Source organism: Mytilus californianus, unplaced genomic scaffold (genome assembly GCF_021869535.1).
Source record: "Mytilus californianus isolate M0D057914Y unplaced genomic scaffold, xbMytCali1.0.p SCAF_9, whole genome shotgun sequence".
In the NCBI taxonomy this organism is placed as follows: Eukaryota; Metazoa; Mollusca; class Bivalvia; order Mytilida; family Mytilidae; genus Mytilus; species Mytilus californianus.
In genome coordinates, this window is record NW_026262745.1 from 92,129,434 (window position 1) to 92,147,008 (window position 17,575).

Consider the following 17,575-nt stretch of genomic DNA (forward strand, 5'->3'; position numbering starts at 1 on the left):
CAACTGTATAATATTTCATCAAAATCCACCAAGCCGTTCAGATATACATTATATACAAGTACTGAAAGCTCGATGATCTACTCTTTATCGTGTAGGACTGGGATTACATTCTCAGCTGGAGTTCTACAATAACATAAACGGTGCTAATTTTTCTGCACCAGATGCGCATTTCGACAATCAATGTCTCTTCAGTGATGCTCGAGGTAAAAAAATTTGAAAATCCAAAGCTTATTAAAAAGATGAAGAGCTATAAGCCAAAAAGGACAAAAAAGTATAGCCAAAGCCAGGCAGGGAATCAGAGCTTTGCATGAGGGAGATACATTCCTTAATTTTAAATAATTTCAAACATTTTGTCACAGGAAATTTCAATAACACTAAATCCGTATTTTCATGCCAGTACCGAAGTACTGGCTACTGGGCTGGTGATATCCTCGGGGACTATCAGTCCACCAGCAGAGGCATCGACCCAGTGGTAGTAATAACATAAACGGTACCAACAAAACAAAAACAAATATACGCGTGCTTCATTAATATCCACTGTACACTGGAGTTTACAGCAACAAAGTACAATAAAATATTTAAAATATATCTATTATTGCTATTGTATTTCACATGACTTGTTTAGTATTAAATTGGTTTATTTGGCATACAGGGAACAACGAAGAATGCTCACACTATTCAAGGTTTACAACCACCATGATAAGGAATGTGTTGACCCGGTATACGGAATTTGTCGGGTGTCTCACCTCACGAGAGGCATGCTATATTGTTCATAGACCTTTAGACACCAGAGTTATCTGTGTGTTGGGTGTCTCTCCTCACGAGAGGCGTGCTATCTTGGTCATAGACCTTTAGACATCAGAATTATCTGTGTGTCGGGTGTCTCACCTCACGAGAGGCATGCTATATTGGTCATAGACCTTTAGACACCAGAGTTATCTGTAGATTTACTGATTATGTCCTATTCCTTATCGTACCAGTTCTGTCTGAGACTGGATTCACATGACAAGTGATTCATACAAAGTAGGAGCGGCTTTTGGCCTCGACCATCACCCAAGAGACATGCATTAATTGTCGAAATTCACATCTGGTCCAGTAGCCAGAAAAATACGGATTTTATTCAAAACTAATCAATACACTTCAAAAGTATTTATATGAGCCGTCATTATAGCAGTCTAAAAAAGCATAACCTGTGCAATAATGTGGTTGTATGAAGATAGATCGAAAAGTATGCTTGCTGTAAAGTGAATCGCAGAGTACAGGCTAGAATCAGTCTTACCCAACCATCTGTAGCTCCTTATAGTTTGCAACTGATTGACAGGTGGATAGCTCTAAAGTAATAACAAATTAACAATAAACACAGTAGGTATAGGTCCTGTAATAAAGGCCTTCCGGGATGAACGTCGGAGAAATTTAGAATGCCACTGAAAAATATAGGGTATATTGGATAGGGACAGAAATTTTGCCTTGCAACAGGCCATCTTCAGACCCCTCAAAGATTTGTTGCAAGGATTCTTAACGTGCAGAGAACGTGGTATTCTCTCTACACGAGGCATTGCGTACTTGTACATCCCGCACAGCTAAACGGACGCCCCACTTCAGCAAGGGCTTTACAGTCGGTCGGAAGAAGACCTAAGTGACCATATCTCTATTCCCCAGTCACCCTTGGGGGCAAATGATGAATGGACGGTGCATTACAATATTTACAAATAAAAAAAGTAATCTGGTCTACCATTTTAACCAATCAGTTAAAATATGTCTATTTGCTCTTTTAATTCCAAAATGCAGATTACCATAAAACCCACTTTTGGAATTCAGAATGAAGACATGTAACTAGAATTCTTTGTCCAAAGGGAGACAACCAGAATTAATTTTACCTCCAAGTCATCTTTTTTCAAGGACGTGGTTTTGCACTTTAATTGCATGACCCAGTTCAATACAATCATACCGGGAAAAAAATATTTCCTGCATTTATCAGAAGAAATCCCATTCTCTATTTCTAAATGAATAAGTAATTCATGTATATACTATTTTCAGTAATATATTGCACACATTCTTATTTGACTTTAAGTCATATAAAACGAGTTTCTTGTAATTATAATGCTATAAAAATTATTCAACCAATTCATGCGTATATACTATACTAAGTCCTGTATTCACGTTTTTTACATTTATTACGAATCTATAACGTATCATCGACAAATAATATTTCATTCGGTAATTGCTGATTGCAAGCTAGTTAGCTTTCGAGTTTGTTGCCGAAGTTTACCAGATCATGACATTGACAAACAATCAACACAGAGCACGGGGAGAACAAAAAAATAAGTGAATTGATAGAGCTATCGTATCTTTTTTTTATAAATTTTCCATTCGTTCCCATTTTTTCATTAAAATTTTCATTAACAATTGTCAAATGATTAAGTGTTTTTAATTTGTTCTTTAAGAATCAGTTATTACTATTTACCTTACAATGCACGTTTGTTTAAATTCTTTCATTACGGTTTTCCGTTCGCACTTGCAATATGCGGGGCCGAAGTTCTAGCGAGAGGTCTCGTAGTTAAGGTCTCTGTATACGAGGAAAAAAAACGGACATATTACTCTACGGGAAGATAATAATTAAAACGCAGTAAATATATGAAGATTTTGATGGTATAAAGGGATTTCTTTACAAGAAAGTTCACGTACGCTTGTTTTAAGTAAAACTTAGCCATACAAGTCTTAGTCTTAGACATACGATTGTTGTATTATTTGTTATTGACTTTGAACGCACTGTCAGTAACTGTGAGTTCTCTCAGATCTGTACTTTGTGACTGTTTTGTTCTCAGGGATGTAAAAATACCCTGCCACGTCCAGTCTATGTTTTTTGTCAAATGTTTTTCTGCTTTGCATTGATCTGATAAGTTAATCCCTTTTCAACTGATTTGTATAGTTTGTTCTTGTGTTGTACTGTTACACCACTGTCCCAGGTTAGGGGGACGGTTGGCGCCTTCAAACATGCTTACCCCACCACATTCTGTATGTGCTTGCCCCAAGTCAGGAGCCTGTAATTCAGTGGTTGTCTTTGATTCATGTAAGTCATATTTGTTTTCGTAAATTGTTTTGTTATAAATTAGTTCGTTAGTTTTCACAATTGAATTATTTCATATTTTTCATGTCGGGGCCTTTTATACCCGACTATATGGTATGGGCTTTTCTCATTGATGAAGACCGTACGGTTGCCTATAATTACTTACATCCACTTCTTTTGATCTTTGGTGGATAGTTGTCGCATTGGCAATCATACCACATCTTCTTATTTTTATATAAGTATATAAAACATATTTAACTTTTTTTTTAATTTTAAGTTGTATATATATGACTTTAATTTCGACATATTTATCTCCAGCTTAACTGCAAAACAATATCAAAATGTATATTTCACAAATAACAAAGCGGTAGAACCAATTTGTGGATCATAGTGAACCAAATTGTTATTTTAGATATGAACTATTACACTATTGTTTCAGGTAGTGTGAAGGTTGGCGCCTATTAAAACGTTTAAACCCGCTGCATTTGTTTGCACCTGTCATAAGTCAGGAACCTGATGTTCAGTGGTTGTCGTTTGTTGATGTGGTTCATAAGTGTTTCTCGTTTCTCGTTTTTTATATAGATTAGACCGTTGGTTTTCATGTTTGAATGGTTTTGCACTAGTCATTTTTGGGGCCCTTTATAGCTTGCTGTTCGGTGTGAGACAGGGCTCCGTGTTGAAGGTCGTACTTTGACCTATAATTGTTAACTTTTTATACATTGTGACATGGATGGAGAGTTGTCTCATTGGCACTCATACGACATCTTCTTATATCTATATACAAGGGGACTTTTTTGTACATTTCCAAAAGTTTCTTAGAAATTAACTCGCATGAAAAACTTTACAAAATAGGATGCACATATGCACCGAATATTTTTTTTTGTCGCAGCTAAAATGATGACTGCATAAAATGTTCTTTTCTTGAAAGCATACTGACTAATTGATGTTATGATGAAAAAAATCTACAGATTCATTTACAAATGACCTGTAGCTCTTCATAACTTGAGGTCCCCAACCGCCTGAGTCGATAACAAGGAATTAAATTGCAAACACTGATCGGATGCATTACCAATCATAACACAATGCATAAGCAGCCATGTCTTTTAAGTGTGTCATAGATCTTAAAGCACATTCTACATTTATCAGTTTGGTTGCATTCCAGTAGTAAAATCTCTTTCAGAAAGTTTTTATTTTCGTAGATGTTTTTTTAGTAGAATTGGTGGTTGCTTATAATAAAGCCGGGGTGTTGGTTAATTGCCAGTCTTATCTGACAGAAACTTTAATAAATCACCTGAAAAAAGTAAAATATCAAAATCAAAATGACATTTTTCTGCCAATTGAACAATTTCTACACATAGGATATGTTCACCCGATAGGAGTCTGCTACCCTTATAAAACTTCTTTGGAGATGTAACACTCGGTAAATTTGGACCTGAAATGGCAAATAATAACTTGCATGCAGTCAATGATACTGTATTCAATGATGGAGCACGATTGCAGTTGCTTTAAATACACTATAATTATTGAATAAAGTGGAGAGGAGTGTCAGGCACTCAAAATGTCGATGTCACAAAATTTTCCTGTGTAATAGATATACCCTTACTTTTTTGTTGTGAAACATCAGCCGACTATGCTATAAAGTCCAATTTCAGTATGATATTTTTTTCATTTTCCCGCCATTGACACTACTAGTCGATGTGGCGTTGGAATCATATGACGGAGAAACATGCAAAGCAGGAGATACTTTCCCTGTCGACGTACTTGTTTTTTTAAATTGTGGCGGATTTAGCCCATGTATGGAAACTGTTAGTCTTTCTATCTGTCTATTCGGAGTTCATATGCGATCCTTTTTTTATATTTTTTATTGCTAATGAACACAGCTATGATACAATATTGCAAGGGACACCTTTTACCAAAATGTATTAATGTGTATTTGAAAGCCAATACATAGCTTTACTTTGGCCAACCGTGATGTTATGATGTATAAATATAAAAGAAAATGCATAGTTTTAAACTTTGACAACACTTATCTCAATTACAGTTTTGAGCCATCTTTAGGCGTTTATAAATTGATCACATGTTCAGAAATACGCAGTAATTTTGCTAGAAACACATTAGTTCACACATGAAGATATGATACTATAGTACTGTGAATTCTTATATAAATTGAAATACTTTTTGAAAAAGACATTTACCAATAAAAATATTTGATTTGATTAAGTTTTGTAGTTGTTCATTGTTTAAAAGTTAAAATATTTTAAACTTTTCATTTTTTTTTCATTTAAGTTTTAATTTGAAAGTTTTCTTTAATAAAAATATATGACCTTTCATCATTAAAATCTTCTTATGAATAGTATACCATTATAGTTGCTCGTCATAAATAGCTGAATTACCAGTACCTACGTTTCGTGTCTTATTAATCTACGTTTTAAAGATAAATTATACACCCTTTTAATTAGCCTTTGACGCAGTTGTTATTTAAAAGCTGTCAGTCAAAGTCCATGATGATGTGGTAAGATTGCTAATGAGACAAAGACCGAAGGACGAGGAAGTGAACAATTACACGACATGCACCACACGGTCTTCAACAATGAGCAAAACCCATGCAGTGTCATAAGTTATAAAAGGCCCCTGGATCATAAGTGTGGCAATTTCCAAAAGAGAAAGCTAATGTGCTGGTTAATGCTTCTAAGAGTGCATTTCGTTCTAGCACAAACGATGCAAACGACTACGCGCGCACATGTTTTGATCATGTGTTTCAGATATACGTGGTAAAGTTTACATAAACTGTGACAAACTATGCACTCGCTAAAAATGCGTCTGCAGTTTGTCGTTTGTTAGTACAAACGCTACATTTGTTTCTAACTTCAACCTTTAATATATTAAAATCAATCGGGTCCAGGACCAATTCAGTATATCTTTTTATAATCCTTCGTAATTCATCCATTTTCTATGTGCATAGAGTAATTTAGAGCTGGTATAACTCTGTGAATGATACATATTTTTTCTTGTGGAATACATTTTTCATAAATAAATTCATACTTGCATGCTTGTAGTATGAGACTTATGTGTGTATTTTAAGAATAGAAATTCATATCTGGTATGTGTTTTTATTACCAGTATTACAAAGAGGTGTTTCGGTTATGGTCATGTAGACCTAGGCCTATCCTCATCAAGTATCCCCTATATTTTACCTTTCTTGTAATATTTTAGAATGGTTCGACTTTGATTTCACTTATGGGGCTACATCTGTTTACCAACAACACGTGCAGGCATTATTGAAAGTTCAATACAGGGTCAGAAAACACGGATTAAACGATGCATTTGTTTCTTCTTTTGTAGCGTTTAGCAAACGATAACAAACGCCACACAGCGTTTACAAAATTTTGGTTAGAAAGAAATGCACTCTAAATTAAGTAAAATAAGTTAATCCGTATGTATTATGTCAAATGAAGACACCTGTTTATCCTATTTTTTTGTTTATTACTTAGACTCATTTTTTTTGCTAAAAAATTAAATGAACAAGTTTAAGAATTGCACTTATTTATATTTGTTTGATTGTTGTGTAATTAGAGCTCGAGAGTTAAATCATTTTAAATTTAGACTCTCTCCTGTTAACTAGTAAAGATCAAACAAGAGTTATCTCTCTTTATACAGAAACCCAACACATTTTTTTTTAGAACGGCAACATACGAAAACCTCTGAATTACAGATCTCTGTGTTGTTCTCTTTATGTCAGAAATTCAACAAAGAGGAAGTGCACTGTGTGCAACTAGTTAAATATACTGATGTGAAGGTCGCCAAAATAAAACGCCTGGTAACTGCATTTAATCACGAACTATATAGAGATCAAACATATATATATATATATAGTTGTTAAATTCCACGTCATTTGGTCTCTGGTGAAGGGTTGTCTCATTAGCAATCATACCACATCTTCTTTTTTTTATATGGTATTGCTGAAAGTTATAAAAAGTTTTGCTTGTTATTCTAATCATTTGTAGTGGACTATTCGGGAGTACTTATATGTCAAGAGTTTAATATGCTCATGTTTAAGCTTAAAACGGATGTCTGAAATCACATAGGCATCTTTTTACGTGGACTGTTCAGCTTTTGAGGAGGAACTTTTGTATGTATTCTTAAAATATCTTATAAAAAAATCTCAATTCAGCCATTCCACTCACTTATTTACGAGTGTTTATGTACCTGGTACCACCTCTTAATAAATGACCTGCACATGCGGAGTAAATAGAATCGAAATATTTGTTTTGGCCCCCTCCTTTTAAAAGTTTAAGATAAAGATCTTATGTTTCATTTAATGAGGAAAGTTCATTTCATTGTGAATTTTGTGTATTCAAACGTCTTTTGCCGTAATACAGCCACAATTCGTAGTCTTTTTAATGCAAAAATTATGATTTACGTCCAGTGGAAACTATTTCATATATATATATATATATTCAGGACGAAATCATGTCTTATGAGATATAAATATGAACTCTGCCTTGTACTAGACCTTACATGTTGAGTCTGATTTTTACGTTTTAGTTCACAATGTAAGTGTCCGCAAGAAGACTCCACATACTAATGTAAATTCAGAAATTAATGCGTGCATTTATTATTACGAATCCTTGACCTGGCCATGATTCGAAATCTTATTAATGCGATTGCAAAAGTGTTATATGGAAAAGTATTACTGAAATTATGAATATGAGTTTTTATTATTGCAAACCTGAAACTGTGGCAATAATTTCTGATTTTCCAGTATTAAAGACTCCTAGGCAGTCAGTATGTTCCTTTTCCTAGATGTCACGTTCTTGAAATAGCGGAGAAGCAGCAAACATTAATGTAGAGTCTTTGATTTGATTCTATTTGGCGAAAAAGGTAAACAAGAGTAAATAAGGGCCTGAATCGCTCACCTGGAATATATGATTATTTTACTGTTTTAGATATATATCCACATGTCATTCAAGTTTCTCTCTATCGATCATAATTTCTGCCATAAAATTGGTAAAATCACCTATTAAGGCCAATTACCCCCTAACTTAATCCTAGCCTTCCCTTTGTGATATGGAACCTTGTGGTACAATTTCATAAAGATCCATACACTTACACACAATTGTCCTGAAACTACAATAAAATGCTTCGCTGGGGCGCAGCTTGATACGACCGCAGAGGTCGAACCCTGAACAGTTGGGGCAAGTATGGACACAACATTCAAGCTTGATACAGCACTGAATTTGGATTGTAATTAAATATTTGACACAGCATAGGTTTCTGACACAGAATGAAAGTGGTCTAAGAACTTAAAAATTTTTAATTTACCTATTCAAACCATATCATTATTATTTGCTTTTATATATAAATCAGAAATAACCAATTTAAAATGGAAAATTCTAAAGAAAAGAAAGGAAAAAAAAATCCCTCCCCAAATTTTTTGAACCCCCTTATGATTCACAACCCCCAAACTCAATCCCAGCCTTCCCTTTGTGGTATGGTACCTTGCAGTACAATTTCAGAGAGATCCATACACTTGAACACAAGTTATTGTCTGGAAACTAAGAATAAACTGCTTCGCTGAGCGCAGCTGGATACGCCCGCAGAGGTCTAACCCTGAACAGTTGGGGGCAAATATGGACACAATATTCAAGCTTGATACAGGTCTGAATTTGGATTGTAATTAAATATTTGACATACATCTTTTATAGGTTTCTGAATAAATGTAGTCAAAGAACTTGAAGTTGGTTATATGAATTGAATTTATATTCAATTAAAGATTTCTTGCTGTTGTGCAATACACTGTGCTGTTGCGCAATACTTAGTAAATCTGTTGTCAGACTATAAACAGATAAAATTTATAAAATTCTAAAGGGAGCTTACATCAAAAGATATAAACAGTTTACCAAAGTTTCATACGAATTGCTGAAAGCATTTTTGAGTTTTTGTCTGAAAACTGGAAAATCCCCCCTTTTTTAATGAATAAACCCCATAATTCGGAAATGTAAAATCTAAAATTTATAAAATTCTAAAGGGAGCTTACATCAATAGATATCAACAATTCATCAAAGTTTCATGAGAACTGCTGAAAGCATTTTTGAGTTATTGTCCGAAAACTGGAAAATCCCCCTTTTTTTATGAATAAAACCCCTTAACTCGGAAACTTAAAATCTAAAATTTATAAAAATCCAAAGGGAGCTCATGTCAATAGATATAAACAATTCACCAAACTTTCTTGCAAGTTGGTGAAAGCATTCTTGGGTTATTGTCCGAAAACTGGAAAATCCCCCTTTTTTTAATGAATAAAACCCCATAACTCGGAAACGTAAAATCTAAAATTTATAAAAAACGAAAGGGAGCTCACGTCAATAAATATAAACAATTCACCTAAGTTTTAAGCAAATTGGTTAAAGCGTTTTTGAGTAAATGTCCGACATGTTGACGACGGACGGACGGACAGACAGACAGACGGACGTACAACGGTATACCATAATACGTCCCGTAAACGGGCGTATAAAAATGCTTGTTTTTTGGCCCCAAATTCCTACATGTTTAGAGCAATTACCCCCAAACTCAAACCCAGCTTTCCCTTTGTGATATGGAACCTTGCAGTACAATTTCATAAAGATCCATTCACTTACACACAAGTTATTGTCCTGAAACTAGAAAAATGATTGTTTTTTTGCCCGTTTATGGCCCCTTATTCCTAAAATCTTGAGGGAATTACCCCCAAAATCAACCCCAGCCTTCCCTTTGTGGTATGGTACCTTGCAGTACAATTTCAGAGAGATCCATACACTTGAACACAAATTATTGTCTGGAAACTAGAAAAATGCTTATTTTTGGCCTCTTCTTCCTAAGCTTTTTGGACAATTACCCACAAACTCAATTCCAGCTTTCCCTTTGGGATATGGAACCTTGTAGTACAATTTCATAAAGATCCATACTCTTACACACAAGTTATTGTCATGAAACTAGAAAAATGCTTGTTTTTTGCCCTTTTTTGGCCCCTAATTCCTAAAATTTGGAGGCAATTTACCCCAAAATCAATCCCAGCATTCCCTTTGTGATATGGAACCTTGTGGTACAATGTCAGAGAGATCCATACAATAACACACAAATTATTGTCATGAAACTAGAAAAATGCTTGTTTTTTGCCCCTTTTTGGCCCCTAATTCCTAAAATTTGGAGGCAATTACCCCCAAAATCAATTCCTGCATTCCCTTTGTGATATGGAACCTTGTGGTACAATGTCAGAGAGATCCATACACTTACACACAAGTTATGTCTGGAAGTTACAAAAATGCTTATTTTTGGCCCCTAATTCCTTAACTGTTGGTACCATCAATCCCCACCTTCCTTTTGTGGTATTTAACCTTATGGTAAAATTTCATAAAGATCCATTCACTTAAACTAAAGTTAGAGTGCGAAAACTAATGTCTCTTCGGACGACGACGACGACGCCAACGTCATACCAATATACGACCACAAAAATTGTATACGGTCGTATAAAAATACTTGTTTTGGTCCCTTTTTGACCCCTCATTCCTAAACTGTTGGTACCATAACCCCAAAATAAATCCCAATCTTCCTTTAGTGGTATTGCACCTTCTTGTGAAATTTCAGAGTGCCATTCACTTTAACTAAAGTTATTGTCCGGAAACCAGATGGGTCTTCAGCAGCGACATCATAGCATTATACGAACGCAAATATTTTTTTGCGGTCGTATAAAAACATCGACCTACCACTAGTGGTTCTCCTTAAACTGACCTAATCAAAAACTGATACATATAAACTAAGCAAAAGTTCAGTCAATAGACCATGGCGGAGAGAGGGGGACCACATATTAAATCTCCATTGAAAGTAGATGTGCCAATGCTTATACCACTGCATACCAAATATCCTTGACCTACCGCTAGAGTAGATCTAATTGAAATTCTGAACATTTCGGGAAGTCAGATTTTCGCTATTCATGGCGGTTTTAAAGGTAGACATAAACTTGCATTTGACCATAGTTCTATTTTCAGCTACATCAGCCATGCTTGATGACGGACTGGGTCATAAGACACATTTTTTAAACTAGATACCCTAAGGGGACGACCATTTGATATTCTGGGGGGGGGGGGGGGGCAGGAGGATTTGTTTTGGATCGGTTATTTATTTTTGTAAACTAAGAGGACAGATTATCTATTTTCTGCACTATTGAAGCAAGATTTTTCATTTTCATTAAAGCAAGGGACTGATTATTTATTTTCACAACTATATTTATAATACTCGAAAACATACAATTTTTAAATTATTTGTTTATTATAAATAATTCATGTATAGTCAAGTCATTATGTACCATTTAATCAGAATTAAGTATTATCCTCTGCAGAAATGAATCTTCTATTTCCCCCAATGCATATACATGTAATGCATACATACTTAGTATTAAAGTTTGGTTGTAACTAAGGCTCTTTTAAAAGTATTGGCAAACATTTTTGCCACCAAATTTTTTTTGAAGGGTTTTTGAACCGCTGAAGGCCCAAGAAGCTATAGAACAAATGATGCAAAATCATGCCTTCTGGGTGTTCCCCAGACCCTTTCTTAAACTGAAAATGCAAGTTCTGTTTTAATAATTTTATGACAATATTTTGGTCTCAAAGCAAAATCACGTTATAGATTCAGTGTAAGACTTGAGTTTCTAGGAACAACATCAAAAGACAAATATGCATGATAAAGCAAAAATGTAATTCACATAGTTAAGTCTGTGGCTGCTGTGTTTTTTTAAACTCATGATCAAGTTAATAATAAAATTACTAAATTACAAAATGAATGCAACACTAACAGAATACAGAAGGGCAATCAATGAACAAAAGACAAATAAATAAGAAACATTGATCCCGAAAAATCAGGGGCTACGTCTGAGGGAGAACAGAACTTGCTTCTTGCAAGGCACTCACGGTGAACACAATTTGATATGGAGACAAGCGTTTGGTTTTGAAATTTCCTACATGAGGCATTTGTCTCATTTAGTTACGGCCCTGATTTAATAAAAGTGAGGTAAGTGTTCCTGAGACAATTAACCTCAAGTTAAATGAAACCAATTTTCTGACATTTCAAGTATTTTTGAAAAAAGATGAATTTATGAAGAATCTGGTGCCATCTCATACTTTCGATTAGACCTGCTGAGTTATTTTCAATACATTGCAAGTCAGGTAATTTATTTTCAAACAACCACAGAACAAACCATTTATTTTTGTGATTATCAAGGCTGAGTTATTTATTTTCAAAATCCTCCTGCCCCCCCCCCCCCCCCCCCCCAGAATATCAAATGGTCGTCCCCTAATGATGAATGTGTACTAGTTTGGTTTTAATGTGGCCCAGTAGTTTTTGCGACTTTTGCGAAAGTTAACAGACAACAGATGCCAAGTGATTAGAAACGCTCACTTGGCCCCTTAAAAAGAATAGTCGGGATTAGCACACCATATCACTATATTATACACTATACAATCTTTTTCCTCACAGTACTAGAAATACTGACTTACACATACTTTATGCATTAATGATGTCAAGATCATGTGGATCCTGTCAGACATGTATCTACAAGTATTCTAGATGCAAAATTAGGTTGATATAAATAAATCGTGGAAAAGTAGATGTCATACTGTTGTGAAATTTTGGATAATTTAATGCAAACTTTGAAAACCTAAAACTATACAAGCTTTAAAGTCATTGGACAATGACTAAGTGGCAGGGCTAAAAAAGCTCCATGGAAACTTAAGTTTTGCAAACGATAAATTTTGTAATACAACTGGCTACCAAATATCCCATTTTATTAATGGTTTCTATTACAAAGACTATCACAAAACTAACAGATAAATTATGAAAAAGCTTCAAAGTCAGAGGGCCATGACTGAGGGGACAGGGCCAAATTATCTCTATGGAAATGAAATGCCAATACATGTACAACCATATATCAAATATTATTGATATATGGTTGTACATTGGCAGTTCCAATTTGAACTGACATATTAACAAACTAACAAATTGTTGACCCTGTCACCTGTAAACAGCATCTACGGTGCAAGTCTTGCTTTTTACTCAATCAAGGAGAGACAAAAAAATTAGACGGTCCGGCTTACTTATCATGGCAAAAATATCCCTTCTCACTTGTTCAAACATTACCAAATACCTACCAAAATGTTTATAAGGTGTTAAGGGAAAGGTAGAAAACTGAAATATTCTAATTTCAGCCCAACATTCAGTAAAGGTTATGTATTATTAACAGAAAACAGACTTTTGACACATACATTTGTAATATGACTAACAACTACAGAATGATATAATAAACCATAAATTTGTTAAAGATTTATTGCAATTTTTAAAAGATAAAACAGAACATCTCCTTGATAGTTCACAACATTAAATTTATTATTGTCTCAATAAACTAAATGAACCTTATTGTCCTCCTCGGAGACGCAATACCAAATGAAGTGTTGACTCTTTCTGAATATTGTAATCGGACAATGTACGGCCATCTTCTAGTTGTTTACCGGCAAAGATGAGACGCTGTTGATCTGGGGGAATTCCTTCTTTGTCCTGAATTTTAGCCTTTACATTTTCAATAGTGTCTGATGGCTCCACTTCCAGTGTAATAGTTTTGCCGGTCAATGTTTTGACGAAAATCTGCATACCTCCTCTCAATCTCAATACCAAATGAAGTGTTGACTCTTTCTGAATATTGTAATCAGACAATGTACGGCCATCTTCTAGTTGTTTACCCGCAAAGATGAGACGCTGTTGATCTGGGGGAATTCCTTCTTTGTCCTGAATTTTAGCCTTTACATTTTCAATAGTGTCTGATGGTTCAACTTCCAGTGTAATAGTTTTGCCAGTCAAAGTTTTGACGAAAATCTGCATACCTCCTCTCAATCTCAATACCAAATGAAGTGTTGACTCTTTCTGAATATTGTAATCAGACAATGTACGGCCATCTTCTAATTGTTTACCGGCAAAGATGAGACGCTGTTGATCTGGGGGAATTCCTTCTTTGTCCTGAATTTTAGCCTTTACATTTTCAATAGTGTCTGATGGCTCCACTTCCAGTGTAATAGTTTTGCCGGTCAATGTTTTGACGAAAATCTGCATACCTCCTCTCAATCTCAATACCAAATGAAGTGTTGACTCTTTCTGAATATTGTAATCAGACAATGTACGGCCATCTTCTAGTTGTTTACCCGCAAAGATGAGACGCTGTTGATCTGGGGGAATTCCTTCTTTGTCCTGAATTTTAGCCTTTACATTTTCAATAGTGTCTGATGGTTCAACTTCCAGTGTAATAGTTTTGCCAGTCAAAGTTTTGACGAAAATCTGCATACCTCCTCTCAATCTCAATACCAAATGAAGTGTTGACTCTTTCTGAATATTGTAATCAGACAATGTACGGCCATCTTCTAATTGTTTACCGGCAAAGATGAGACGCTGTTGATCTGGGGGAATTCCTTCTTTGTCCTGAATTTTAGCCTTTACATTTTCAATAGTGTCTGATGGCTCAACTTCCAGTGTAATAGTTTTGCCAGTCAAAGTTTTGACGAAAATCTGCATACCTCCTCTCAATCTCAATACCAAATGAAGTGTTGACTCTTTCTGAATATTGTAATCAGACAATGTACGGCCATCTTCTAGTTGTTTACCCGCAAAGATGAGACGCTGTTGATCTGGGGGAATTCCTTCTTTGTCCTGAATTTTAGCCTTTACATTTTCAATAGTGTCTGATGGCTCAACTTCCAGTGTAATAGTTTTGCCAGTCAAAGTTTTGACAAAAATCTGCATACCTCCTCTCAATCTCAATACCAAATGAAGTGTTGACTCTTTCTGAATATTGTAATCAGACAATGTACGGCCATCTTCTAATTGTTTACCGGCAAAGATGAGACGCTGTTGATCTGGTGGAATTCCTTCTTTGTCCTGAATTTTAGCCTTTACATTTTCAATAGTGTCTGATGGCTCAACTTCCAGTGTAATAGTTTTGCCGGTCAATGTTTTGACGAAAATCTGCATACCTCCTCTCAATCTCAATACCAAATGAAGTGTTGACTCTTTCTGAATATTGTAATCGGACAATGTACGGCCATCTTCTAATTGTTTACCGGCAAAGATGAGACGCTGTTGATCTGGTGGAATTCCTTCTTTGTCCTGAATTTTAGCCTTTACATTTTCAATAGTGTCTGATGGCTCAACTTCCAGTGTAATAGTTTTGCCGGTCAATGTTTTGACGAAAATCTGCATACCTCCTCTCAATCTCAATACCAAATGAAGTGTTGACTCTTTCTGAATATTGTAATCGGACAATGTACGGCCATCTTCTAATTGTTTACCGGCAAAGATGAGACGCTGTTGATCTGGGGGAATTCCTTCTTTGTCCTGAATTTTAGCCTTTACATTTTCAATAGTGTCTGATGGCTCAACTTCCAGTGTAATAGTTTTGCCGGTCAATGTTTTGACGAAAATCTGCATACCTCCTCTCAATCTCAATACCAAATGAAGTGTTGACTCTTTCTGAATATTGTAATCGGACAATGTACGGCCATCTTCTAGTTGTTTACCGGCAAAGATGAGACGCTGTTGATCTGGGGGAATTCCTTCTTTGTCCTGAATTTTAGCCTTTACATTTTCAATAGTGTCTGATGGCTCAACTTCCAGTGTAATAGTTTTGCCGGTCAATGTTTTGACGAAAATCTGCATACCTCCTCTCAATCTCAATACCAAATGAAGTGTTGACTCTTTCTGAATATTGTAATCGGACAATGTACGGCCATCTTCTAGTTGTTTACCGGCAAAGATGAGACGCTGTTGATCTGGGGGAATTCCTTCTTTGTCCTGAATTTTAGCCTTTACATTTTCAATAGTGTCTGAAGGCTCAACTTCAAGGGTAATGGTCTTTCCTGTCAGAGTTTTGACGAAAATCTGCATCTGCAATGAAACACAAATTTATTATTACAGAACATAATTTTTATCCCTACTTTTTCTTACTATAAATCAAAATATGTAACTTGATAAATTTAGGTTTTATTTCCTGTTTCTTTATAAATGGAAATTTTTATAAAACAAAGACAGTGAAACTTGTTAACTTCCTTATACTTGCAAATATTTCCTTGAAAAACAAAGCAATCACATAGCTTCAAGATGATCCCATTTACATTTAGTCCAAATAATTACGATGTTCAATGTCTTGAACGGCTATTTTAATTTTTTTTTCTTTGACGCTTTCCTGCGCAGGAACTGAGGAAATACGACAAAGCAAAAAATTAGTCTTTCAAGACGTCACAATTATTTGGGCTATTTAAATTATGTTTTGAAAATATTTCCGCTATATCTATTATTGTAATCCCTCTTCAACATGTTCATGAAGACTATCCACATTTTTTCCATGTATTTACGGTTTATAACCTCATATTCTCCCTCATGTCTCACTACTTGCATTTCAATTTTAGAACCAAAATGGCAAAACAAAAAATAACCAACCATCCCCCTTTTTTATTAAATGCGTCAGAACCTTTCCCTTCCTAATTTTTAGAGACAAAGTCAACAAAATTGGGTTTTTATATCATTTTTTCAATTGCTGTTGTTCAAATTGCAGTGTAGTTTACAAAATAAATCAAAAGGTGAAATTATTACAGTGAAAATTTCAAGATGGCGATAAGCCATTGTCAACAAATAAAATGGAAAAAAACGTAATACTAATCGTGCTTACACACCAATATCATAACCAGTAACTTTTATTTAAACATTTAAACGTGATATTACTTTATTTTACTACTTTAATTCAAGACTTACTTTTAATGCTTTGTGATTCTTTTCAATAGTATTACTTCTTCTAGCTGCTTAACTATCTGCTTTGCGCTGTGTATTAATGCTATTGCGCAGGTCTAAAGTATTTATACAAGTCCTGTCACGTGATGTTGTCATAGTTATTTTGAGATTTGTGATACATGTGATGTTTACGTGTACTGTACATGTATCGCTAAGCCTATGAAAGTTCGAGAAAGGACGTAGACACTGTTGAGTAACGTACACTAGTTCAGTAGTAAACAAAGATAATCTATCAAAATAGATGTAGATAGCAAGGATTTTATTTTTAGACGTTTTATAATAAAGGTTAAAACTGGGACATGAATTTTAATATCTCTTTTATATTAATTAAAACAGGAGGAATTATAAATTATATTTATGACATATAATGTATGATCATGTATACGTTTACGGTTAACAAAGACAAGAATAAGAATAAGAATAAGAATATTTTATTTCCAATTAAAGGGCCCTATAAAGAGCTAAAATTCATCACATTACATACAGCTTAGTACATAAGATTAGACATAAATTATAGACATAAGAAAACAACATCATTTAATACTATTAAAAATGCTATAAAAGGCCAGGACAGAACCAGATAATACAATTCACATCTTTGAAATGTACCATTCAAAATCATATAGGCTACAACTCAAAATATGCGTATTTGTGGGT

General features: G+C 34.7%; 1 protein-coding gene across 3 annotated transcripts; it reads right to left on the bottom strand.

Annotated features, from left to right (window-relative positions):
- Window positions 1-13,399: 13,399 nt before the first annotated feature.
- On the bottom strand, window positions 13,400-17,025 carry LOC127716405 (polyubiquitin-C). Of its 3 annotated transcripts, XM_052222598.1 has the most exons (4): window positions 16,883-17,025; window positions 14,881-16,018; window positions 14,425-14,652; window positions 13,400-14,196 (listed from the first exon to the last, which is right to left on the bottom strand). In XM_052222598.1, the coding sequence occupies exons 2-4, from the start codon at window positions 16,016-16,018 to the stop codon at window positions 13,505-13,507; spliced, it is 2,058 nt and encodes a 685-aa protein (XP_052078558.1). In that variant the 5' UTR covers window positions 16,883-17,025; the 3' UTR covers window positions 13,400-13,504. The 3 variants fall into 3 exon arrangements, with proteins under 3 accessions (XP_052078558.1, XP_052078559.1, XP_052078557.1); XM_052222599.1 differs by lacking the exon at window positions 14,425-14,652; XM_052222597.1 differs by having other exon boundaries at window positions 13,400-14,652.
- Window positions 17,026-17,575: the final 550 nt, after the last annotated feature.